Source organism: Lathamus discolor, chromosome 4 (genome assembly GCF_037157495.1).
Source record: "Lathamus discolor isolate bLatDis1 chromosome 4, bLatDis1.hap1, whole genome shotgun sequence".
Taxonomy (NCBI): domain Eukaryota; kingdom Metazoa; phylum Chordata; class Aves; order Psittaciformes; family Psittacidae; genus Lathamus; species Lathamus discolor.
Genome location: NC_088887.1, coordinates 22,858,817 through 22,885,335, shown reverse-complemented (window position 1 = coordinate 22,885,335; position 26,519 = coordinate 22,858,817). Strand labels below are relative to the sequence as shown.

At 52.4% G+C, this 26,519-nt stretch overlaps 1 protein-coding gene across 2 annotated transcripts in view; it reads right to left on the bottom strand.

Moving 5' to 3' along the window:
• BOC (BOC cell adhesion associated, oncogene regulated) overlaps positions 1 to 26,519 on the bottom strand; it is a 54,701-nt gene that overhangs the window by 5,114 nt on the left and 23,068 nt on the right. Inside the window, exons 2-12 of one of the 2 annotated variants that reach the window (XM_065676694.1) lie at positions 18,266 to 18,433; positions 17,790 to 18,068; positions 10,296 to 10,442; positions 9,669 to 9,812; positions 8,958 to 9,251; positions 7,871 to 8,143; positions 6,905 to 7,203; positions 4,170 to 4,332; positions 3,117 to 3,227; positions 1,750 to 1,956; positions 755 to 936 (exon numbers count right to left, since the gene is read on the bottom strand). In XM_065676694.1, the coding sequence (XP_065532766.1) occupies positions 755 to 936; positions 1,750 to 1,956; positions 3,117 to 3,227; positions 4,170 to 4,332; positions 6,905 to 7,203; positions 7,871 to 8,143; positions 8,958 to 9,251; positions 9,669 to 9,812; positions 10,296 to 10,442; positions 17,790 to 18,068; positions 18,266 to 18,344 (2,178 nt within the window). In that variant the 5' untranslated portion in view covers positions 18,345 to 18,433. The remainder of the gene's footprint in view (positions 1 to 754; positions 937 to 1,749; positions 1,957 to 3,116; positions 3,228 to 4,169; positions 4,333 to 6,904; positions 7,204 to 7,870; positions 8,144 to 8,957; positions 9,252 to 9,668; positions 9,813 to 10,295; positions 10,443 to 17,789; positions 18,069 to 18,265; positions 18,434 to 26,519) is intronic. The other variant, XM_065676695.1, reaches the window with a different exon arrangement.

Below are 26,519 nucleotides of genomic sequence, written 5' to 3'. Positions count from 1 at the left end.
AAGGGCAGGCATACATTCACTTTGACTCCAGCAGGCTCATGGCTTTCAGACAAACTGCATCTTTCCATGAACCAGTGACCCCAGGAGTCCGTGGTTTTGAAGAAGCTCTGTTCCTCCTCCACCCAGGGCAGTACTGTCCCAGCTCCATGTGTTATTGCTGTCTTTCACCCAGTGTTTTATCAGCTACTGTTTATGTTTAAATAAACACCAGTGCCCATCCTGCTGTAGCAATTTCGGGCTAGAAGCGGCTGGGAGAGAAGAGGGCAATGCATCCCTCTGAAGAAACTCTTAAGCTGTTGGAAACACTTGGATCTGGACTTGTGATCCAAAAGATCCTGCCCACTCCTAAAAAGATTACCAACACTTAGGACTGCTACCCAGCAAGTGAGAGTGAAGGATGTATCAGACAGAGATGCTAATGGATTCCAGGAATTTAGCTGGGAGAGCAAGCAGCTATCCTGTGCATTGCTGAACTGTGATTGTTGAACAAAATGGTCAAGACCTGAGATTATCTGCTGAAATGCCTCCTGTGTACAGCCCTGGATTCAGACAAAAAGGGTTTCCTAAGCTCTCTGACTTCCCCCACATCTACATGGCGCAAGCCCAATCCTCCTTTGGTGGAGGGAGCTATTGGATCGCAGATGCATTTGTGCTGGTGACAGCCTCCAGTGTGGTAACCTTTAAGATGGCAAGTAGCACCTGCTACACCCCTGCTTCCTGCACATTCAGTAACCTCCACCCCTACAAACCTTACCATCCACTTCAGCATGATGGTGGTCTCATTGATGGCATCTGTGAAAGTGATGTATGGCCCGGCCACAGGGCGCTCATAGACTCGGTTGGTGTACCCAGATACCACATATGGCCGAGATGCTGCACTGGGCTCACTCTCTCCCAGGATGTTCAGTGCCCGGACACGGAACTTATAGGATGTGCCTACAGGGAAAAATGGGAAATTAAAGAATTACAGAGATTGGAGTCTTCCAAGACTTCTACTGCCAGCACAGGTCTGCCCAGGGAGAGGAGCTACACCTTCTCTGAAAGGCAGAGGACCTACAGAGAGGTTTTGATCAAAGTACAAGCACTGAAAGGCCAGATTTCAGCCATGTGCTAAATGGAGCCTGCTTTTATTTGCCTTCCCCAGTTCTTGTCTGGATGGTCTAGAGGTCAGTAGCAGTTCTGGGAAGTGTATGTGTGTGGATTGATATGTCCTGACCCAAAAGCAGGTATGGGAAAGTGTCCTTTCTCTACCTCACAGAAATTAAGTACATAAACATCAGTTAAAAGCTCAAAGCCTAAATAATTTTTTACTCAAACATGATTTTACTGGTCTTTAATTTGAGGTAGATGTGTTGCCCTTTTAAACTGTCCAGCTCAGTGATGCTGTCTTTTCTCATGTGAAGTGCAATGGGAATTGTGTACTCATCTGTCTTGCCTGTGGCTAAAGAAAGTTCTGTCCTGTCTAGTAAATGGCAAAACCAAATGCCTTTAGTAACTATATCCTGTAATACAGAAAAGCATGCACAAGCCTCCCTGAGGGAGGTCAAATCTATGCTGGTCTTTGCAGCTGGAGAAATTGGAGAAGCATTTGCAGTTTTTCCCCATGCATGTAAGGCTGGAGCTGGGGCAGCTTTGTTTTGCTTGTACATGCCAGGGCTAAGCAGGACATGACAGATGGCTAAGCATCCTACAGGGACTGCACAGCTTCCTACAGACCTCCAGGAAGCAGGGAGGAGAACACCTGCCTACCTTTCTCCAAGCCTGGGATTTCCACAGAGAGGCGAGAGGGAGGAATGTCACTGGTGGCCAGGACCCAGTCTCCCAACTTCTTCAGTTTCTTATATTCCACACGGAAAGACTGGATGGGGAACCCACCATTCCCACGGGGGATCCACGTCACATACACAGATGTCTCTGATGCCATGGAGATGGTTGGACGGTCTGGTGCCTCTGGAGCTGCAAGGGGCACAGAAGGACATCAGGACAGGAAACACATTTCTCTTGCCCTGTCTGGAGGATCCTGTATCTTGTAAGTATGTGGGTGAAGGTCTACCTGCATTGCACCCACCCACATGCTCTTTAAGTCCTGCCTGCTCTCTTCTGTCTCTTCGTTAGAGCTGGCACCCCCAAATCCTCACTCCTTTCAGTTTGTGCCCTGCAAACATCTTTTACTCCTGCTTGCATCTTCCTCCATTTCCACTCCCAACTCATGTAGGATTTGAGGTGTGTACACCCATCGTGGGAGGGAGAGCAGTGAGAGATGTGGATGCAGACCTGGAAACAGAGCAAAAGGCCTGGCTGATGTGGGAGCAGTGAGCAGGGGGAGACTGACAGTAGGGACAGATGAGTGTAGGAGATGAAAACAGGAGAGACTGAGAAGACCAGCTGAGAAGGAAACAGGGAAAAGTTCTGAACTACAGACATGAAATTTGATAGGAAAACAGTCAAAAGTTGGGAGGAAACTGATGAAAGGAGCTGTGAAGATGAAAGAAAAGGCAACACATGAATGAGTGTGGGTAATTGAATGAGAGGACTTCACAAGAAAGGGTAAGGACTGAAGGAGAGTATTTCACAGAAAGGATAGTGGCTCCGGTGAATAACAGCAATGGTAGATACAAGATGGGAAAAACAATGAATTGGATTAACCCGTAAGGAGCTGATATTTCTCCTGTTCAGCAAAATACCCTGCACCCCTAGAATGGGCACAACTGCCCCTTGTCAGGGCTTGGCTGAGAGAGAAGGATGCCAAGGCCTGCAGGGAGTTGGTTTCTTTCCTGCCTCACACTCCCCAGCACCCACTGGTGCATCCCAGCTTGTTGGTCCTGTGCCCCACACATTCACAGGGCTTTCTGAACCCACCACATGGAACCCAGCACAAGACAGAGTTTCTGACAAATCCTTACATTAATGGTGGGGACAGGCAGTGGGATCAGCCTGCTCCCCTAAGACAGACTGCCTGTCAATGCGATAGCAGGGGTGTCCGAGAAGGACCACTCCTTGTCAAGACCTGGAGACCCAGTGGAGACTTCAACCCCATCATGGCCTGGCCACTACCACCCACAAGAGATCCAGCACCCCTCGTCCTCCCTCCTTGCCCAGCTGAGAGAGGGCCTTACGGGACAGACGGCTGTTATCAGACTGGTTACTGCTCTGAGTGCTTGTGCCTGGGTCATCCCTCTGGATTTGCTGCTCCTTGCTAGCAACAATCTCTGGTTTTGGGCGCCGGCCTGTGCAGAAGGGAGAGGTGGCATCAGTGACAAGCAGGTGTGGATCAGGGTTAATTTTTGCTGTGATAAGCATTGAAAATATTCCCAACCACGATGCTGAGGTAAGTACTCCCGGACTGTGACGGCCCTAGGTTGAACCTTTGAACCCCTAGGTTGAGTTCTTTGAACCGAGGGGTTCAAAGCACGCAACCTGCGGGCAGGAACTAAAGCTAAAGGGGCAGGTTTGTTAATCTGTTAATAGGTTCCCCTCATACTTCATTTTCTAAAACTTTTAACTGGTTTTCTTGAAATCTTGCTAGATTTCTGTCTGAGAAAATAGTAACTGGTACAAGATGGGGGCCTGAAGGGAGACGTGAGCCAGCCCACTGCCATGGGGAAGGTTGCTATAAAGGGAATGCCATTCCCCACACCTGATGGAGACATGAAAGGCAGCCAGGGGATAGAGGGACTTAGTGCAGACATTTGGAACACCCTCTTAGTGGCAAAGACAACTCTGCACCAGGCAGACTACATGGGAAGGCCTGGAGTTTCCTTTGGTGCAGGGCAAGCTGTTAAGGACAGATCAGAGAAACACCTGGCAGGAACAACCCCCACGGGCTGATCCTGTCTGCAGGCAGAGGATGGATTAAATGACCTCTTGACGTCCCCACCAGACCTATTTTCTATGGTTCTGCAGGTGTCCAACTGAGATTCCAAAGGAGAAAGAGACTTACTCCAAGGCACTTCCAGGCAGAGGGGAAACCTGATTTTCCCCATCCTGTTTCAATCCCACCCTCCACATTCCCTTCTGACGGAGTCGCTCTAAGCCGAGGGCAGATGGGTTTCCAGAGCAGAAACAGCCCCTTTGTCCTAAGCCTGGTGCCTCAGGGCTGAGATGGGACTTCTCAGAGGGGCCCTGCCCCGAACTCCAGCAGAACACCCAGGGAAAAGTTTGACCTTTACCAGTCCGGAAGGTCACCATGGCCGTCTGTCCCTCGCCGGCACAGTTGTGAGCGGCCATCTCCACCTCGTAGAGACTGCCAGGGTCCAGCCTGGTGAGGGTCAGGCGGTGCTGCGCGGCTGGGACGTCCCTCACTGCCCAGCTGTCCGAGGCATTGGCAACCTGCTGAGAGACCAATGCTGGCATTGGAAAGCTGGGGCAGGCTGGGCTTCTTGCCTACACCAAGCTCAGGAGATTTCATGGCAGGCTGTGTATCAGCCAGGGCTGCCTGCCCTGCAATCACATGAGGGAGAAGGCTCAGGGGGACCTTATCGCTCTCTACAGCTACCTGAAAGGATGTGGCTGGTCTTTTCTCCCAGGTAACAAGTGATAGCACAAGAGGAAACAGCCTCGAGCTGTGCTAGGGAAGGTTTAGAGTGGATATCACCATCCCTGGAAGTGTTCAAAAACCATGTGGAGGAGGACCTCAGTAACATGGTGGACTTGGCAGTCCTGGTTGGAATTGATGATCTTAAAGGTCTTTTCCAGCCTAGTTGATTCTAAGATCTGAGCACAGGTTTCTGCAGGAAAGGGGCCAGGTATGCTTGTGGCCCCCAGAAAGGCTTGGAAGCACAGCCTGTTTTTGGTGATGCCCACTGCCCTGTGCAGATGGGGAGGGAAGGTGGGACCTTCCTCCTCCTCCCCAGCTGCAAGCATAATATTTTTGCAGGCCAACAGGCGGGACACTGAAGTGACCCGGTGTTGAGAGGAGCATTAGCAATGCAGGCAACGCAGCAGAACGGAAATGCCAGGGCTCTGCCGTATCATTCATCCTCTCCAAGCGTTTGACACTGACTGATTAATGCCTGCCTTGTTTTATTTTTATTCGTGGGCCCACAGAGCTGTGAGGCCAGGGAGGGGAGCCCTGGACACTGCTACTGCCCAGGAAAGAGAAAGAGACATTCTTAACGAACAAAGGTAATGGCTGCGTGGCATCTGAGTGCCTGCTGGCTGCTGAGGCTTCAGGGGCAGCGTAAGAGCAAGGGAAAAGAGATGTCCGCAGGTATTTTCCAGAGGAGAAGCAGACCTTGCCCAGTACAAATGTAAGCCTCCTGTCAGTAGGTTTTACTTCCCTATAGCCATCTCCCACACAAAGAGCCTTTTCTTTTGTTGCTAAATCGATTCCTTCCCTCTCTGCACACATGCTTTTCCAGTCAGAGCTGTCAAAACCAGATCATTATATAAGTTGATCCTAAGGATCTCTGATAGAGACTCTTTCTAAATAAGTTTAAGGGGTTATTGGGACTAATTCCTTTCCACATAATCCTTAGGCATCCCAAGAAAGAGTCTCCAGCTGAGAATTTGGACTACACTGAAAACACATTACTGCAAACTGCAGTGACCCACAGTGACCTCCGCTGCCCTACAGCCCCTTCCAGGTGAAAACAAATAAAATACGGACAAACTCCAGCCTGCCAGTGAAAATCGCATGCAGAACTGGTAGTTACATGGTACAGCGCTGGGGACAAATCTCTTCCTGGCAGACAACCAGAGCCAATAGTCTGGTGAGGCTTTTGGCATCTTTTGGTTTTTATTTAAGCTTGCCCTATTGTGTTCTTGTGTTGGCATATTCTGCCTTTGTTTTAAAGGGTTCTTTAAAGAGATAGTTAGCTGAAACCCTTAGCTGAGGTTTTGTTTAGAAAGAAGTCAAGCATGTGTAGGGATTATAACAGCCTCCTCTCATACCTATATATTTTCACAAAATTCAAACAATTCCAGGAAAACAGACACATATATTCACATGTAATTGAAAATGGTGCCTTGCAGTGGCTGGGAACCCAAAACATACCAGACCTGGAATGCACTCAAACCTCAAAGCAAAAACTACATCTCTACTGCATCTCCCTGTGTGCCCAAGGAAAATACAAGCAGCAAACAGATAAATTCAAGCTACTTTTTCCCAGCTTATCCCAGCAAATTGGGAAGAGATGGTCTACACGTCAAAAGCAGGATCTCTGCCTCAACAATGCTTTGCTATTTAGAGAAACTGCTGGGCTACAGCTTTGCCCCCATTCTGCCTGTGATGCTGAGAAGCACCACAGAGGGCAGGAGCCCTTGGGCTCACACAGTGCTCTGTGTGCTTATGCTGTGCCACCAGCCAAGAGATGCTCAACACTGCACTGCCTTTCAGCTTCCAGAGTGAAGCTGGTGCTTGAGGAGCTTCCCAAAGGATTTAGCATGGTTATGATGCCTTTCTGCTGTTTCCTCAGTCACTGAGCATGGGTGCTTCAGTGCTGCTGACCTGGGCAGGTATGCGCAGCAGAGAGAGGCTGCTGCCCTGTGTCCTGCAGCCCAAGCTTTTCAAGGCAGAGGTGCCCCCATGGCTTGTGACAAAAGCATCACAGAGCAAGTCACTGCACAGTCTGCCCTCAGGACTTCCTGCTTGTGTGAGCACACAGCTGGGAATTAGAAGTGGAAGCTCTTCAAGCTGGAAATGCATGTGTGTGCATATGCCCTCTGCATACTTAGGGAGACGGGCACCACTATGAACTCTTCTGGGACACACTGGCAAACCTCCTCTCACAGCCTATACCTCAACAGGCTGAGGCTGCAGCTGAGGAGGTCCCACCAACCAGTGTCAGCAGGGTGTCCCTGCCACAATGCACCTGCCCATGAGGTGTGAAAACCTGCAGTGAGGCCAGCAGCCTGGTGTGGAATGGTGCAGAGCAAAGATGGGAGCAGGGCGAAACAACAATACCTTGCGATGCTTCACCACATAATAGAGGATGGGGGCTCTGCTGTCAGGCCGGGGTCTCCACACCAGATCATAGCTGTCTGTCTTGGATGTCCGTGGGGAACTGAGGATGATGGGGGCCTCAGCTGGGGACACCATCTCCCCGTTGGCTGCACACTGTGCAGATGCTGTCAGCGGGGTTGTTGCAGTCTTTGGCAGTCCAGCTTTATCCAGGGGCAGCTTTAAGGCACTGTCCCTGGAAGGTGGTGTTGGGGGCTGAGCTGAACCCAGCTGAGCATCTTGCCCAGGGTTGAGTGTAGCTCCTGAAAGACAAGGTGTTGAGGTAAATGCCTGCCCCAGTCTGCGATGAAGGCAGAGCTATGAGACCCTTGAGCCTCTCAGAAGGCTGGTGCTATACACCCACTGCAGCACAGGTCCCAGGTGGTGCTGCCTGGTGAGCCACTCAAAAAGGTGTTGGCAACAATCTCTCCAGCTATAAACCTAATACACCTTACTGGGGCCTCTCCAAGCACAGGCCTTAGCCACATCGGGCTTTCTCCCTTTCTGAAGCCCCCTCTGAAGCCCCTGGGTAAGTTCATCAGGGTCCAAGGAATCAGGTGGTACCTCTCTTACCCCAAGTGAATCTAACCACATCAGTGGTTATGTTCTTGCCCAGTGCAAGCTCAGAAGCAGAGCTGAGTAAACCATGGGGTAAGGCAGTACACCCAGATGTCCTATGTCTCTCATGTAGAGATAGCTCAAGTATGCACATATGGCACTGCTCTTAGAAGCAAAACCGCTTCCATGTGTTCCTACAGGGAGATATGGAGATAACAGTCAAAAAAGCACTCGCTGTGCAGGATAAAAGGGAGGGACGAGCAAGGCAGCTCAAACGCAAGTGGGAGGGTTACTCACTAACTTTCTTCTGCTCTGTCCCCGCGTGTTAGGCTCTGGAATTGAATGGTCACCAGCTTGGAGAGAGGGACTTACCTGGATGGGCTGTCCTCAGCTGCACCATGGCCTGCGCGCTGCCGACCTCGTTCTCCGCCATGCACTGGTAGATGCCGTCGTCCTCAGGCCCCACGCTGACGAGGCGCAGCGCCCGGCGCGACAGCCGGAGCCGCGGGCCGCCTGACAGGGGCACGGCGTTGCGCAGCCACACGACCGAGGGCTGCGGGTTCCCTCGCACCTCGCACGTGAACTTGGCGCTCTGGCCCCAGGGGATGATCTGCTGGGACAGCTCCATGGTGACCTCCGGGGGTTCTGTGGCGGGGGCAAAACACAGCTGCTGAGTGCCATTTGGCAGAGAGCATGGCATGGTCATGGCTTTGCACCTTCCTCTGTGGCAGGGATGAGGGCAGAGTGATGCGTCTTTACCCCACCCCCAAATCCCACTCCTTTTAAGGGGAACCAGAGGTATCTGCTTCACAGCACCTCTCCTTCAGCATCCACGTGAACTGCAAGGAGAGGTGGCCCAAGGCCATCTGCCTCAGATGACAGCAACCACCTAAAAGTCCCATTTCTTGGAGCTGAAGTGCTACTCTGCAAAGACCATGCTTGTGCCAAAATGGCATGTCAGCATCTGAGTGAAATGCAATCCAATAAAACTCAGATTTAGCTCCCCTAATGCTTGTGGAAAAGGGAAGAATGCACAGACAGAAATATCTATGGTGCATACCCATACATTTCTCACCCCATAAAGAGCTTCCATACAGAACAGAACAGAAAGCAATACTCTGATGTCTTCCTTATGCCAATGTCAAACATGCCTAAGAAGCAGACGGTCCTCAACAAGAAAGTGTTAGAGCAAACCAGTGCTACAAATGACAAAAGAAGAGCTTCTGCAGAGGAAGGGAGGATCCAGCATCTCCAGCCCAAGGTTGGAGCCAGAAAGGAAGAACTATCACCCTCTAGGAAGAACCTGTCTTATCTAGAAACTGGAATCACAAGCAGGGTTTTGCTTTACATGGTGGTTTGCCCAGTGAGAAAAAAGAGTACAGCAGCACTAGTATTCTCCCCTGAAAGCAGTGGAGAAGGCCCAAGCCCTTCCTGAAACACGGGCCAGAAGAGCACTCACCAAACACCTGCACGTTGTAGAAGATGAATGCAGCTCCGGTCTCCCCAACCCCATTGTCAGCCATGCAGCTGTAGGTGCCCGAGTCCTCCTCACTTGTGGGGTCGATGAGGAGGTTGCTGAGCAGGAAGCGTGTCTTGTTGTACGCAGAGACACTGGAGCCGTCTTTGGCCCAGGTGACCCGTGGCGGGGGGATCCCGCTGGCTACACACTCCAGGATGAGGCTCTGGCCCTTGGTGACAATGATGGTCTGAGCTTCAGGTGGGTAGATTATCCGGGCTGCCTCCGCTGTGGAGCCTGGCGGGGAGAGGAGGAGGAAGGAGGTGGGTGGGAAGGGAGGTGGCTGGTGGAGAAGCACCCTGTGCAAAGTGCAGGTAGGGGTAATGATAGGGCTAAGCACACTGCTCCCCTGCACTGCAGTGGATAAATGGCAACACGGTCCGAGAGGGACATTCCGTAAGGGATGCATGCACACAGTAAGCACTGAAAGGTTAAGCGCCTGTGATCGCCATCACCAAAACCAAATCCTACCGAGGTACAGCAATCCTAGGGTTGCACACATATCCCAGGAGCTTTGAGGCCTTCTGCTGCTGGGAAGTTTTCCCAGCAACTGATAATGCCGGTTCACACAGTAAATCAGCTATGATAGCACTGGTACGTGCTCCCAGGGCTGGAAGCACTATGGACATGTGCAGTGAAGGGAGAGAGGCTTACGTCTCACGCGGAGCCTCTCACTGGAGACAGAGGTTTTCACCTCCTGGGTCACGGGGTTGTAGGCAGCACATTTGTAAGTCCCCTCATCCTCCTGGCTGGCATTGACTATCTGAAGGTTCCCAGATGGCATGATAAGGTAATTGTCTGTAGAGAGAGAAGAGGAGGTGGTCACAAGATATGCTCCTACCCAGAACATCACGGGGAGAATGGTGCAACGATGGAAGGAACAGAGCGTCAGGTGAAGCTAGCTCATCACAGGCGTATGCAGCAGATGAAGTGAAGCTGCAAAATTCAGATCCAAATTAAAGACATTTCACCAAATCCAAAGCTGCCTTTATCCAGGCTGGGCTAGAAGAATGCTTCACAGACACATAGAGATGCCCAATGAAGAGTGACATTGTGCATCACTTAATTCTGCTTCCTTTTGCCTATATGCAGATGTAGCTCCCCATTCCTAGGGAGCAGGGATATCAAGCATACCGGGCAGGGACTCTTAGACTCTGTGCTCAGACCAGCAGCAAAAGGACAACAAGGAGGCAGCAGGCAGAGCAAGATGCTGCTGGTAGGGAAAGGTAAAACTGAGGGTCCAGGGAGGAGACCCAGTGGGACAGACCCTGTGGCACTCACCTCGGGAGGCCTCAAGCCACTCCTGCTTCACACTGTAGCGGACCTGAGCCTTTGGGTGACTTTCAGGCAGGTCGCAGGCAATCACGGCTGTGTTCCCTTCATCCACCTCGATCACGTGCTGCCCGTCAAACTTGAAATCTTTGAGATCTGCAGAGAGCAAACGACAGGGCATGGCTGGCTGGCTCAGCATCTCGGTGTCAGCTCATCCTCCCCCTGCGGGCCCAGGGCTGTTTCACTGTGGTGCCAGCAGAGGACCGCTCCATCCCCAGCGGCTGGGAAACTGGCCTGGTTTCAGAGCTTTACTTTTTTTCTCCTCTTTCTTACTACAAAATGGGTAACTTAAAACATAGCTTCTGGAGAAACCTCCTGCTCCATGGCTGGGAAACTGGGTGTGAGAAATCCTGGCTCAAGAGTAAGAGAAGAGCCAACTTACTGCAGCACTGAAGGGTGGCCAAAAGTGGTCCTTCTGCTGCCTGCTGTTTCAAACGCGGCTGCTGTCCTGACACCAAGAAGCTGACTTTGTAGTGGTAACTCAGGGAGCCCATTCAAGGGTGTACAGATGCCGGGTGACACACTGGGAGAAGGTGCGTGAATGCTGGATGCCCCCAGAGCTGCTCTGAGCTGAGCCGGAGCAATCAGCATCTCTGCTCCGGGTACTCTTGCTCCCATTAAGCATCTCATGGCCAAGGATGATTAACCATGATGCTTCTGTGTGTGCCCAAGCAGTGCCCACACCCCAGTTTGAAGAGCAGGGAATTGCAAGGAAAAGCGGATCCTTGTGATCACTGCACAGCTGCCCCTCCTGTGAAAATGCCCTGTCCCAGCATGTGTCCCCGTGTGATGAGGCTGTGATAGGAGTTGCTCCCCTGATGGGGCCGATGCAGGCAGCAGGATTGGAAGCACAGGGGTGGGGAGGAAAGGGTGCTTGACTGCTTCTTTTCTTTTCCCTGCTTTTGAAAGCAGGAGCAATGGACTGCGGTGAAACCCCACAGGGAGCACACAAACCTGGCCCCACTGAGCTTCCTCGCGATAAAACCTGTCCTCGTTCCCCCTAAACACAATGGCAAACCTTGCTGGCCCACTGCAAGCCCAAACTGTGTCTCAGCCAGCCTGTGCTGGGAGGGGAAAGGTTTGTGTCAGGAAGAATGTCCTGAGCACACGTTCTTACAGTGCCGTGCACCAGCCCAGGCAACCACCAGTGACAACTGCAAACCCCGCAGCTGGTCACGAGTCACGCTGTCACATCAAGGCTCAAGCCAGCGCATCTTCCCTGGGGCCCAGCGCTACAGCACACGTCCCACCAGCAAAGCGCTGCCAGCTCCGGCCTGGCCCACACGTCCTTTCAGAGCCCCACGCTAAGGCAGCGCGGCGTGTCCGTCTCCATGGCACAGCACGGCCACGTGCTGTCAACAGCTCCCTCGCCCCTCGAAACCCATCCCAAGACGTGGCACCGCGACCTCGGGCAGTGTGGGGAGCTGGAGCGGGGGAAGCAGGAGGGCTGGCGGCGGGCGGACGGCAGGCAGCCTCCCTTGGCAGCAATGTGTTTTTGTTCTCTGGGAAATGCAGCAGCGCTCCAAGAGCAAAAAGACAACTCTGGCTCCAAGCTTCTCCCACCCACAGTCATGGAAAAGTGACATGAAGTTTCTCAAGCAGACTTTCTGATTAAAGCAAGATCCTTTATGGAGTTTAAATAAAAACCAGCTCTCTTGGCAGGGCGGTGCGAGAGCCTCCCCCAGTGCGGCGCGGAGGGGCTGCCGGGTGGCTGCTGGGGGAGCAAGCGTCCCGGGCCCAGAACTGAGTGGAGGGGAGGAGGTTGAAAAGAAAAGGGGGTTTTGCAATGTCATAAAGATGATTTGCAGCGAACATGCTTCATACTGCTGGAATGTGCTGGCACCGGTCAATTAAAATAATAGCAATAAAAAGAAATGTGATTAATCCTTTAAGACAAGCTGGGGAGGGGAGCCATGTTTCCACTGGGTACTAAAGCCAGATGAAGGTTAACTCTTCACTTGTGCAAAGCTGGCTCGCGCCCCTCCAACAAGGAAAGCTACTGCTGGGGAGGGGAGGGGTGTTTGCTGGGTCTTTTCTCCTCTTTGCTTTTTGTATTCGATCAAGGAATAACATAGTAAGAGCCACAGCAATGGAAAGAGGTGGAGAAGAGGCGAGAGCCCAGCGTCTGCCTGCCCACATCACGCATATTTCTCCGATCAACAAAATATAAACGAGCATCAGGAAAATTAATGTGCGCCTTGGTGGTCTGGATTCATCGCAGCTAAATTAAGATTTCAGAGCCAAGGCATAGGCTCCAGCAATGCTGGCAGGGATCTGCACACACACACACGTGCACACACACACAGATCCCACAGAGGAGAAAGGGCTCAGGAAGGAAGAGCAGACCCACAGCCCTGGCACGGCACAGCCCACTGGGGAGCACCGTGCTCCTGAAGATGGAAACATGTGCCAGGGACACATGGCTGTGAGCGCTGCAGTCCCGCAGGGCAGAGAGCTGGACACCCAGCCCTTCCTGCCTTCCCTCCCAGCCTGGCTGCAGGGGATGAGGGGGAAAGCTGGGGATGGAGGGGGAATGGACGGAGGATCCTGGGGTGGCCTTGGGAGCAAGAACTGGGCATTGCTGGAGGAGTGGAGCAAAACCAGCAAGGGAAAGGAGGAAAACATCAGAACAAACTATTTTCCAATACGCAAGTGTACAAGCCTCCTGCCAAACTACTCCCCCAAATTCCTGCTCCCACACAGCGAACAAGCCTGTTTTATTTGCCACTGGGTTTTGGCCCCACTCCCAGCTGGTACTGGTGCATACAGCCGTCCACTAACACCGACGGGCTGGCCAGAGCAGGCGAGGGGTGGCTGGGTGCACCCCGATTCCCCTCTGTGCATGGGGTGAGCCCCCCTTCACTTGGTGCTAGCACAGCAAAACAGACAGTGCTGTGCTAGGCTGGGACAACCAGCTTCATCCCAGAGCTTCAAATGACCCACCCCCAGGATGCGGGGGGCCACACACACCTACCCCCACCAGGTAAAGCAGTGCAGGGGGGTGTAGGAGAGGGGCACATAGGGGGACGCAGCACTCACCCTTTTGGCTGCCCAGCAGCAGCGGTGCCCCATATCTAACATGCTATTCGCACCCGGAGCCTAACTCCCGCTGCAGCTGGGAAAAACCACATCCCCTCTCCACTGGCTGGGTTTTCCTTCTCATATGGCAGCACCCGGCATGCCAGCCCATGTCCTTGTCCTTAAAAGACATGCCTGACCACAGGGAAGCAGTAAGTCCTCATCCACCAGCCACCGGTGGGAGGTGCTGCGGACAGACAGAGCCATGCTGGGATAACAGCACGGATTCTTTCCCTTTTCTCTTTTTTGTTTAGAAGGGAACGCAACCAGAGCCCATGCTCGTGTCCATCTGAGCCCCACTCCGAGGCGTGATGGGCTGAGCTGGGGCACAGGGAGGGTCAGCCCTGCAGCTAGCTGTGCTGCTGTCATCGGGGAGGGAAACCAGATGAATCCCAGGGCTGGGGGCCAAGCACCGAGGCAGGCAAGACAGAAAGGATTAAATGAATGGGACGCCATAAATAACTTTGGAGAAGAAGCAGTAGTAAATAAAACGCCAGCCCTCAAGGTGGAAGTCCTCCCTGCTGTAGTGAAGGGTGAGGGAGGGAAGGGAGTGACCCCGAGAAGGGGAATGGGCAGGGACAGTGGTCCCACAGCCTTGAGGCAGTCACCTTCCACTGCTGTCAGTGCAGCACGGGGTCAGGGCTCTCGCTCCCTGCCCGGTCAGCACCGCAGCAGCCCAGGCACTGGTGCTGTCACCACCAGCTCCCTCCCACCCCACTGGGACAGGCGCAGCTCCAAGCCCCCTGCCTGCTCACACAGCCCTAGCACATCGCTCTCTCCATGCCCCAGTCCCATTCCCCCTCGTCACCCCAGGCCTGTCTCACAGCCCTCGTGCCACAGCTCCTCCGGCTCACCAAACACCACCTGTGTTTTCCTTCTCTCCCCTCCTCACACCACCTCTGCCCCCGGGGCCAGAGCCCCCGTGCCTGCTCAGCAAATGCTTTTCCAGCAGGCAGCCACCCCCTTCCCTCCCTTCCCCTCACCTTCCCCTCCGAGGCGCAGTCAGAGGAGAGGCCAGGCGGAGGAAAATGAATGGGGCTGTCTTCAGAAAGCAGCTGCAAATTCCTGGGGGATGCCCAGCCCGACCCGGAACAGGGTCACTGCCCGTGAGTGCTGTGTGCTGAGGCCTGGCCTCCCAAACCTTCTGCCACAAAGCCGAGGGCTGCTCATTCAAGGTATGTCAGATTCCAGGCCATCAAGGGCTGCCTCAGGGGCCACGCAGGGCTGATGCTGTGCAGCACGGGCAGGCCAGCAGCGATCGGCAGGTACCTATCTGCATGGCTGTGCCACGGGCTGCCAAGGCTGAACGTGGGACCATGGTGCCCAAGTAAGTGCCTCAAGTGCTGCTCCTTTTGTGGCTTCAAGGAATCTTCCCCTTTCTGCAAATCCCTTCTCCCTCCACCCCTTGTCTATACAGCAGCTATTTTATCTCTGCTGGAGGAACGAAATGCTGGTTTCAAGCAGCCCTCTGAGCCAGGGAGAGCAGAGACAGACTCGGCGCTACACCACAGATGGGAGAAGGAGGTATCGGTCCCAAGGCTACACTGTGGGCGCCAGCACTGCAGTGATGGTTATCTGCTTGCTGCCTGTCAGCAAAGCACAAGGAGGCCCTGAGGGAGCAGGCACAGAGAGCCTGGGGCACTCGAGGAAGTTTCCTCTTAAAGAGGTGGGAGAAAGGAATAGAAATAGCCTAGAAATTGGCCAGATGATCACACCCCTCAAAGCTAGCAAGACACTTTTTCCAATGACTCCAGGTCCTCTTCCAGGATATACCTAAACCTCTAATCCCTGAAAATATCCCCCTTCCCCTGCTTTCATTCACATTCTACCAGTTCCATTCTCCCCCCGGCCCTCCACACATGGGGCTGAGACTTTCAGAGGGTTTTCTTTCAGCCCAGCAGGTGATCTGCCATGCAGTGCCAACCTGCCAGGGCTGTGGAGGAGGCCTGCAGCAGAAGGGAGAGCCCCTGGCACACAGGCTACCGTAGCTTTCAAACTCAGTCCCACCTCAGACTGGTGCCCCCCTGTTATTTCAGGTCACTGCAAAGCCGCTGCTGCCAGCAGCCTCCAGCTCATGAACAGGAAACTGGTTATTTGAATGCCTCCAGAAAGTTTCACTGCTACACGTTCAGCCCCACGTCCTTCCTGGGCTGCCTCTCCCTCTTCACTTGACTGTCAAGTCTCCCCTACCTGTGGGCTCTCTATCACCCGAGGCTGTCTGTGCATGGGATTCAACTTCTGTCACCTCCAGCTCCCCTCAAGGATAAGGGACCCATACAGCAAAGCACAGGGGTGTTCCATGGTGGATTAACTGCTTGTCCAGCCAACCTCTGGCTCCAGTTCTGTGAGCCCCACTGAATGGTGCTCCTGCCTTTGCCATGACAGGGACTGCAGCAATGGGCAAGTTCCCTTCTTTTGCACCCATGTCCCCAGCTGGCTCCTGGAGAAGGCTGAATGACCACTCAGCTGTGGCTTTCATTTGTCCTGAGGGATGCAGTAAGACCTCCTTGGTGCTCTAGGACCTGTCTCCCAACCACCACTGACGCTAGACCAAAGCAGACAGATAGATCAAACAGCCGTGCTTTGTCCCAGGAGACAGAGCTGTTGGTGGTGGGTTGGGGTGAGGGGAAAACAAAGAAAAGGGGATCAGCCTCAGAAGGAACTGAGCCGGCTGAGGAGCTACGCACACCCTGCTCTCCTAAATGCAAACCATGCCCTTGGTAATCCCATCCACCTCTCCCCTGCTCTCCTTCCCTCTATCAGGCCACCAGTGCACACAGCCCCCTTTCTGCTCTGGAATGTGTTCTCCGAAATTCAATCTCAGCACGGGGCTCAGGCCAAATCCCCTGACAGATTCGGCCCCGTGACAGCCCCCTCCCACCGCCTCAGAGCCCAGCAACTCTCCCCTCGCCTCCTCCTCCCACCCAGCCTGGCCTAAACATTTCATTCCTGATTAATGTAGCAGTGACAAGCCAATAGCTCTTGGCTCTAAAGCAAAGCCAGCCCCCACTTTGCACAAACATCTTCACTTCTTCATTTTCTTAGCCCCAAACTCCCCCTTGCTGGGAAGACGAAGCCGTTTCCACGCACCGGGGCTGCCACTGCCAGGGGATGGTGAGCTCATCTGCACACACTTGCCCTACCAGAAACTGTCAAAGACTGTCTGGTCTTTGGGAAGGTCAGACTCACCATTGCCTAGCAAGGGTGGCCCACAAAGAGCCCCCCTACCTCTAAGCAGGACATAAGGGACGGCTCTTCCTCAGATGCACCCAAGCACAGCACTTTCTCACATCTGAGCATAACATCTGGCCAAAACCAGGTGCCTGTAAGAGGAGTTCCCTACTCTAAGACACCTCACACACATACAGGTCTCCTTGGTCTGTCGCCAGTGCCAGAGGGCAGCAGTGAGGAGCACGTAAGCTCAGGGATAGAGGCAAAGTCCCTTACTTAGAGCTCTGGCCCAGAAACAAAGGGGCTCTTTGCTGCCATGATACTGCAACTTCACAGGAAGAGGACAAAGCCCTGGAGAGGTGGAGCACGCAGTGGTAATGAATACAGCTTCCTGCCCCTTACAGACAGAAACCTTGTTATGAGTGCTTTTAGATATGCCACTGTCCTGTCCACTTCTGCACCTGCCTTACTAAATGAGGACAACACAGTCTCTGCCTTCAGCATCTGCATGCCTCTGTTCTCCCACCATCCCTTTCCTTCACCTTGCCTTTTGGCAACGAATCTTCCCAGTGGCACACAGAGGACCACCAGCCACTTCATACAGGTGTATGTGCACCCCCTCACCGCAACCAGACTAACCTTGCCTCAGCGTGAGTGTGGAGGCTGGTACATTGGCTATGATGAACCCAGGGGCAGCACAAAAAAGTGCAGGCCCCATCACAGCACAACAGGCCAACAGACTTCAATTTCTGTGGGTCAGGGAGGCAGTAGAACTTAGCACATGCTGAGCCAGTGCTGGCAACAGCCCTGCAGCAGTGCAGGCAGTGGTTTGGCCCTCAGCACTAGCAGGTACTTTTTGTTAACCTCAATCAAGAAGTCAGCAAACCAGATGAGGCAGCATGACACTCAGGAAGTCAACCATGCACACAAACCCCATCTCTCAATTATATTCTGGTCTTGCAAATACTGTCACTGCAGGACAGGTCTGCAGCCTACCATGGAGGAGGACTGTTTGGGTCTTGCTAGGCCACAACATGACAGCCAGTCCACAATCAAAAATGCTACAAAATGGCCTAAGCCAAAGGAGAACCCCCTTGATGTCAGAGTGAACAAGTGAGCATGGATGAGTCTCTCAAGATGAGTGAGTGATGGCCCAAGCAATGCAGAGCATGGCAGAGGATGAAAGCTACTCACTAGCTAACGTGACCACTGCAGGGACACTGGCAATGACTCCTTCAGGCACACGAGCAATGCACTGGTATCGCCCCACGGTGTGGTTGTTGAGAGCTGTGATGACGAGCTTCCCTCGCTCAATGTGGATACCCAGCACTTTGTCTGATCCAGCCAGCTCCTTCCCGTTCAGTCTCCAAGTAAGATTTACTCTGGGGGGGTCCACCACACACCCCAGGCTGACTGGACCCCCAAGCTTTTGGACAATGGAGGCAGGTTGCACTGTGACCTGCAGAGATTCACCTGCACAGGGGGGAAAAATGGGAATAAGAAAGCTCAGTGAGACTAAGCAAAAGAAAGAACAGAGTTAAAAATGGCAGTACTGGTACATTTTGCATTGGAGACTGGAAAACGCTCTGTGCTTGAGGCATGGCTATGATAAGTAGCATCAAGGCAAAACATTCAAAAACCAGAACAGATGGGTAAACCCAGAGACTCACTCAGTCTGGCAAAGCAGCTAGCAGCTGCAAGGATGAGGCAAGGGATGGGGGACATGGGTCTCTTCTTTCCACGTGTCATTGCTATCCCATGCAGCGTGTCCTGGGGTGCCCAGGGAAGGGTCCCATAAGCTGCCTCAGGAGATGCTGTGGATGTGCGGCAGCAGATTCCTGTGAATGACAAGAGACACAATGGATGAAAACCTCAGACTTCCCTCTGCTTTCCAGCCCTGCCTGGCTTCTCTACCAACATCCCTGAACTCCCAGAGATTCACCGAGCCAGCGGCGTGCGGAGGCTACAGACACTGGTGCAAGCACTTCTCCAGCCTCTCCCCCAAGCATGGCTGCGAGTCTCCCAAGACATTCCCATCCTCGGTTCTCAGTACAAATCTATGTGTGTGTGCACAGACATGTACTGCCCCATTTCAGACTCAGTGCAGTGAATGCTTCTACTGTGCCAGCAACGCACACCAGGCAATTTTCAGGATCAAAACACAAACATTTCCAACAAAGTATCACTGGAGATATTCACCAAGTGCTGCTGCCACTTCTTGGCTCTGTCTGGAACATATTCTAGCCTGAACACAAAAATAAATGAGTAGTGCAAGTCCCAAGCTATGAGAAAACAGAGGTGATCCTGCAGTTTCACAGCCTTTTCCTGGACACTGGCCATGTTGCTGCTGGGCATACCTGTGTTTCGATCCAGACGGGACTCCTTAGGAGATGTAAAAGTTTTTCAGGGCATCTCTGCAAGGAATTATCCTGAAGGGGAGGGGGCACTTTTGCAGGAGGAAAGAAATGCCCAGTCCTAAATTGGTTTAAATTCAGTGCAGTAAGCTGACGGCAGATCACACTGACCTGGCATAATAAACCTTTATTCTAAACCAAGAGACCCAACCTATGGAAAGATTTCACATGAAGTGTTCTGCCTGACACACATTGCTGATTTTGAGCTGCACTACCCTGTCTGGACAAACCACCAGGTTCACAGTCAAAAGCAGCAACGGTCTCCACAAATCCACAGCTCAAGACCTGTCACAGCCTAGGCTGATGTGGAGAGCTGCACCACAGCAGCTCTTGTGGAGAGAACACTCAAACAGATAAGCCAGGTCAGGGGGATCAAAGATTTAAGTGGCTGCTCCAAGAGGCATCTCAGACATCAGAATGAATCCAGCTTCACCCAAGGGCGAAGGTCTGAAGTCAAGAAGAGACCTCCCTCTATGGACATCAAAACACAGATACAGGATTGAGCTTCCTCCAGTCGCAACACTAAGAAAATGACCTGCAAGTGCCAACGGCATTTCAGAACTGCTCCTGTGGCATGCCTACATTGGCAGGAAAGAAGCCCGAGACCAAACCAGCCATGGAAGCCAGCCCAAACAGCAGTTATATTGTCTGCTCTCCCTGCAGATACACAATGAGCTTCTTAGCTGCAATCACCATCCTCAAGAGCGGCTGGACTCTGCAGAGCAGTATTTCCTACTTCCACCACAATCACTGCTCAAGCAGTCACCTGTCTGAGCATATCCTTTCCATAACCATCTCAGTCAAAAAGAGAGGATAAGTCCCTTCAAGCACAGCTTCCAAACTAATTAATTCCTGAAGTAAGGACTGCCAGACTCCTCATGAGATGTTCAGTGAGTTGTTCAAGGCAAGGCTGGTTACTGCTAGCAATGAAGCACAGCATTTGGTGAAATCTCACCAAGCTACTCCTAAATGACTTTGCTTAGCCTCTAGAGGCAGCAAAGGTGAAAGAGTGCAGTACAGGGCAATGTCAAAGGCCAGCAGTGCCGAGCTCCACAACAGCAAGAATCCACCTAGACAGCTTGCATGCCTCTCTGCAAATCGGGCTGTTCCTCCAACAGCCTCACAAGCTGTCCTCTTTCCCCCACCATGCCCCAGAGCACTGCTTGGGTGAGAAGTCCTGAAGGAGACACTCATATGCAGCTGAAGAGAGGTAAGGAAAAGAAAAGCCTCCTCAGAGCTGGTGCTTTCAAAAGGAAGTGACAGCAAGTAAAGCAACCTGCAGCTGGAGCTTTGCAAATGCCACAAAGAGCATCATTATGTGGCACTTTGCAGACCAGTGTGAGCTCACTTGGCTGGCCTGTCTAGTGTGCTCAAGGCAGCTTTTTCCCAGGAGTCACACAGTCGTGGTTAGAATGGTCCTGAGGCCAAGATGACAAGCCCTGCTGAGAGGCAGGTAAATTAGGCCAAACTTGGCATGGTCTGATGTGGCTTCCAGGTAGCCAGGAGCACGGACAGCGCTTGGCCTTTGGGTGTCAGGCTGGGCAGACTCTGAAGGCGCCCAGAAAGATCAATTAGACTCATATTCCAGCTCCTGCAGCCCACCCTGTACATGTGAAAACTCTCTGTGGATAACCTTTAGTGACAAAGCAACAAGACAGCGACTTCCCTGCCAAGCACCTCATCCTTCCTGGCATTCACTCTTCTCACCCAAGGAGAGAAGAGAGTCTCAACAATTTATCTTTGAAGAGTTTCCCCTGCCAACCAGCACATACTGTTGTATGAAATCCTTTAGCTATTGTCTTGGAGACCATCTGAGTTACTCAAGTTCACTTCTCTGTGTAAGACAGCCACCAAAGCACTCTTTGTTATGCCACAGCCATCAATGCAAACACCAATGACCACAGCCATAGAAGTGCCTGAGGTCTGTCCGTATCAGAACAGGCACTGCTGACACTGTTGCTGATGTGTGAGTTGATGTACCACTCATCTAGAAAAGACTTTGAGTTAGTTTAGGCTTAAAACCTCACACTATAAGAATCTACATTTTACACCAATGCAGAAGAACAATTTAGGGTAGGACTTCAAGTCTTGCTCCTCAGTGCTGGAAGCCCACAGAGCGAAGCTGAGTCATTCCCCTCTCTAGATGGGTTTGGCAGCAAGAAGGAAAAATGTTGGATGGAAAAGAGCTGCTCCTTGGAGCCCATGCTGAGGGAAGGGGGAGGCAGAGACGTTCCCAACCAGACCTCCCTGCAGCTCTGCGTCTCACAGCGCTTCTGGCCAGAAGGGCAAAGCCAAGGGTGCAGAGATTGGTGATGGACCCTTTGTGAGCCTGGACCACCCAAGCACATCGATGAGACGACAAAACTGGCTGCCCCAGGTCTGTAAAAAGATGAAGGGCAATAGGTGGGGAGAAAAAAGGGGAGATCAGAAAATCTGGCCATGGTGCTGGGCCGACTGAAACAGTATTGAGCAGAGAGTGAGGAGAGAAGGTGTGTCACAACAAGTGCATGGTACCTCCCAAACCTCCAGGAAAAGTATGAGCTCTAAATAGGGACATGTGGCCGTTTCTTTCACAGCTGAGTGAAGTAGAAGAAGTAAATGGACAACATAAAAATAATGAGGAGAATGAATGAAAACATCAATTCCAAAAGAACTGTTAGGATCCAGGGCCAGATTTTGAAACTCTCAGCTTCCACAATTGAAGCCAGATTTTCAAAAGCATTCAGTTCTCAACACGCTGAGCTCTCCTAAATAGGCAACCAACTTATTTTGATGCCTAAATGGGAACTGATCTCTTCTGAAAATGCTGCCCTTCAGCAGCCTGCAGTAGTGCAAAGCAAGGAACTTTAATAATCAGGCAGCTCTTGATCTGCCAGTGTCCTGCAAGCACCGCCAGAGCAGGCCACAATGGGAGAGGTGGGGAGCAGAGGAGGCTCCAGTCGCTCTGGTTGCCTTCCCAGAGGCAGTGGTCCTGGACAAGCGGCTGCTGTATGACGGGGTCCTGCTCTGCTGCCTCCTCTGCCCAAGGCAGGTAAGGTACAAGATGCCCCTTGCACTGACACTTCCGCAGCCACTGACACCACCAGCCCCAACGGCTCCTGCTTATGTGGGAAAACAAAGAGTTAAAGTAACTTAAAGAGCTTCAAGGGGGGAAGGGAAAACAAAAATTATTTGTTTATTTATTTTTAATTCTTTCCTGCCAGGTTACAATAACAATTTCCTGTCGGAGCCCTGCGACCCTTTCAGACAGCCCAGTAAATCAAAGGAGGGGCCATTAGGAGAACAAAATTAACAAGGGCTTCATCAGATAGGGAGGGGTGGTGGGGGTGTAAAATCTGTCGGCTCCGCTTCCCACCACACACCTCAGCCTGCTGAGGCCCCCGTGCAGCCCCAGTGTGACAGAGGGCACTGCAAAGGCAGCGGGGCAGGGAAGAAAAACCAGAGGGGAAGATATAAGAGGGAAGAAAGGCCACATGCATGCAGGGGGGTGATGGAGCCCGAAAGGAAAAAGGGATCTGAATTAGGCACAGGCAGCAGGCGAGGTGTTTGCTGATTAGAAACTGAAGGTTTTACTGAGGAAATGCTGCTCACTGCCCCAAGCCCCCTCCTGCTTAACAAGGGCAGGCCAAGCCTTGTTACTGCCACGCTGTCTGTAATTTACAAGGCTCCCAAATGGGAACCAGGCTCTGCCCCAGCTCCGGGGCAGTGTCCCCGCACCACACACCCCAGAGCAGGGGGCAGGCTGGGGGGAAGGCAGAGGCAGACTGGGAGAAGGTGAAAACTCACCGATGCACATGAGAACAGTCTGGGGTGCTGTCAGGCAGCCAGACCCTGAGCACCTCTTCCTGCAGGGGGGGAACAGTGGGGAGGGGAAGGGGCTGCTCTGTGCTAAGGCAAAGGCTGCAGCAGCTCAGGCCCAGCTGGGGACACCCTGGGTGACTGGAGAATTCACTGCAGCTGGTCTCCATTTCTGACAGGTCATGTAGGGACAGTGATACTCCCAGCTCTCAGTTTTATGCATTCAGACTTAAGCTCTTCAGAGGCAGTAATGTCTTAGTGCAGTTAGCCAGTTTACTTTGTGTAATCATTAGTTTTTAATACAAGACAGTATTTTGTTGTTGTTGTTCCACAGAGCTTAAGGCACTGAAAAAGAAACTGTAAAGGAGGAAAAAGCCACAGTACTCTTTTGCTTTACAAATGCAGAAACCTGAGCACTAGAAGAGGAAGCCAACCTGGCCCGAGGTTATACAGTAAAGCAGTGTCAGGGCTGGAAGCTCTCTAACTGGGGTCTCCATCCCATCAGGCAAGTCATTCTTGGTCCCAAATCTTTTTCATCCTGTCTGAAAAAAGTCACCATACAACTCCTCTAGCTGAAAAAACACTGCCCAGGTGACACCTGAGCAGCTCAGCTGCAAAGTCCCCAAGTGATTCCTGGGCATGAACGGCAATCTGGGCACCCCTGACTTTCTCCCTAAATCACCAAACAGTAACATCCCACAGGGCAAACTTAACCTCCACCAACCCCCATCCTCACTCCATAGTATTAATTTCACACTGTTAACTTCTACTCACTCTGAAAAGGTTTGGAAAAGGAGAGGTTTGCAGCAGGAGAAATGCTCCCCCTCCCATATAACAGCACAGGCATCCAAAGAGGATGGAGGTGTGGACGCTATAAGGAGAGGCAGGAGTGGGTGGTGTCAGGAGAGGGCAGAGAGAGGCAGCATCCAATGTTACACCACCATGCTTAAAGTCAAGGAGGTAGCAGAGTGTATGTACAAACAGGGATAAAAGCTTGCCTGCTTCCCTCTATAGCACTGAAAGCTCCTGACATCAGAGTGCATTAGCTCTGTTAACACAGCCCTTGATTAACTGTGTGAGGAGCCCCCCCCCTTTAAAGTGATTAGGCAAAAAGGAGTCTATTACTGGCTACTTGTGAGCTCAGCCAGTCCATCAAGAAGCCACAACTGAGAAAGCCTGGGATAAATTCATGCTCATAGTTGGAAGAAGAAAAAATAAGAGAGCAAAACCTGGCAGGGCACCACCACCATGCAGATAAGTGAGCTCGCCTGTAAACAAGGGTGACCTTAAAAAAGAGCCACAGATTTTCTCCAGGCAAGTCCTGAGCAGCTCAGTAGTGACATCTTTCCAAAAAATAAGCTGAACTTGCAGGTGAAACAGCTCTTCTTCCCTGAACGGAACTGCTCAGGAAAACCAAACCGGCCATGAACCAAGCAAAACATGCACTGATCTTTGTGACTCTGTTTTTGTCTTCCTCAAGATGAAGCTGCTGCCCTGGGCAGCCCCTTTGCACAACAGCCTGTGGTATTACCAGGGAGGGAGCTGAGCATGCTGGCTTCGAATTAGCAACAGGATGCAAAGCCTGCTCATCGCCTGTCTAACTTCAGCTCGTACCCCTGCAGCCCCAGTGCCTGCAGATTCTGGCACATCTCCATGTGACAGCTCCTCTGAAACAAGCGCCACTCTCCAGCTGGCATTGATCAGGCTGACTTTCTTGGGCCTCAGTGAACCCCTTCAGGTCCGCATTCCTCAGCCAGCGAGCATGAGGGGGCTTGAAGAACAAAATGCCATCCTCACACCGGCCACAAGCTCCCAGTGTCATGCCCGCGGTGGCACGACAGCAAGTGTGGGTTTGCCTTGGGCAATGCCTGCGGCATGGTTGTCCCAGAGTGGCTGGAGCTGTCAGCCTGAGACAGCCCTGCTGCAGGCAAGACAGGGATGCAAGGATGGCCTTGCCCCATGAGCTACACCTCCCTTTTTCTGCAGCTACCAGAAGAGAAGCCCTATGCTAAACCAGAGTATATATGCTGGCTTTTGCTGCCCCTTGGTGTGCCTTGAAAACAGCTCCAGGCCTTGAAAAGACAAGGCTAAAGCATTAGAAAGAAAGAAAACCCCTGTCCTTTCTTCAATATCATGCTCCCCCCATGCCCTAGACACTTAATTTCCCTCCTTCCCCTCCGGCTTTCCCCTCCATTCTGAGTAAATTCAATTTGACAACCCTGCTAATTGGATAAACGCTGCTCCCTACCCTCCTTTAAGGCTGCCCGCTTTTCTCTCCTTGTTTTTGGAGGGCGATTGTGGCTGTTCTTTAACATGAATTCCATCTGCTTTATTTCTCCTCTGCCCATTCAAGACCCCTCCTGAATATGTATGAGGGGATGCGCCCCCCACCCCCTTTCTCCTCCATCCCACCTCCCTCCCTCATCACACCCCCCCATCCCTCTCCCTGCCCTCTCCCATTGCCCGGGACAATAACCCCCCAAATGCCCCCTTCTCCCACCCCGGCCCTTTTTGCTTTAGATAAACACAGGCAGTGTCAAGTGTGAGGAGCGGGGGGGAAGGATGGGGTTCAACTGCCAGTCAAGCCTCCGGCCCTCAATGAAGCCCGGAGGCCTACCCTAATCTGCTGCATGCTTGCCATATGGGAGCTGTGTTGCCCTGGGAAACACTAACAGGCAGAACGGAGCTTAATAGAGTCCATATTCATTGTAATGCAGTGAAATGGCTCGAGGGACTATTGCCCCTTGGGTCTGTTTTCATTCTTCTGTTCCCCCTCTTTCTTTTTTTTTTCCTCACTTTTTTTTTTTTAAATAAATTTTTTCCTCCCCTCCTTCTCCTCCCCCTACTTTTTTTTTTTTTAACTTTTTTTTTTTTTTTTCCCTTTCTTCCATTCAAAAGGACCAAGTCCCTGGAGAGCTCTAATCTGGAGAGGCTGGGGGCTCCCCAAAGGGCTGGCCGGCCAGCGGGGCAGGAACGGGAAGGGGGATGGGAGAGGGTGGAGGTGGCGATTAGGGAGGCGAAGGAGAGGTGGAGGGCAAGAGGAAAGTAGCAACTAATAAGCATGCAGCCAGCCAGCTGTCAAGATGCTGACAATGCTGTTCCGGGTGCGAGCGCTGGCACGGAGGCTGGCGCAGGGTCCTGCCGGGAAGCGCTCGCCTCCCCTCGGAGCCTCCATCCTCGTCTGCCGAACGCGGCACAAGCGGCGGAAAGAAAGAAAAGAGAGAGCAGGGCGCAGATGGAGCGTGCTGCACAGCCTCTTCAGAAACAAAGTGCACCTAGGAAACAGATGTTGTTGCCGCAACAAGCCCCAAGCTGCTGCCTGCTCTCTGGCTCCTTCTCCCAAGCCCGCGACAGGGGAAAGTGGCCCCGCAGCAGGATGCCTCTCTGGTCAAAACCTTTCAGTCCAGCTTCAGTCCCAACCCGGGAGAGCAGGCACAGCTTTAGACCAACTTTTCCTTCACATTCCCCATCCGTCTCATCCTTGGTCCGCCTGCAGACTCTCCAGTTAACGTCCTAATTTAAAGAGCTGAGGACTTCCAGAGGGAGTGCACATCTGCAGCACCTACTGACGGGGCCCTGAACATCGAATGTCAGAAAGTCAGCAGAATTGCTGCTATCAAGGTCCTGTGAGTCCCCAACCAAGTGTACACAGGGTTGCAGCTCAACCTACTCCTCCGAAGTTGGCATCAGGAGAAAACATTAGGATCCCCTC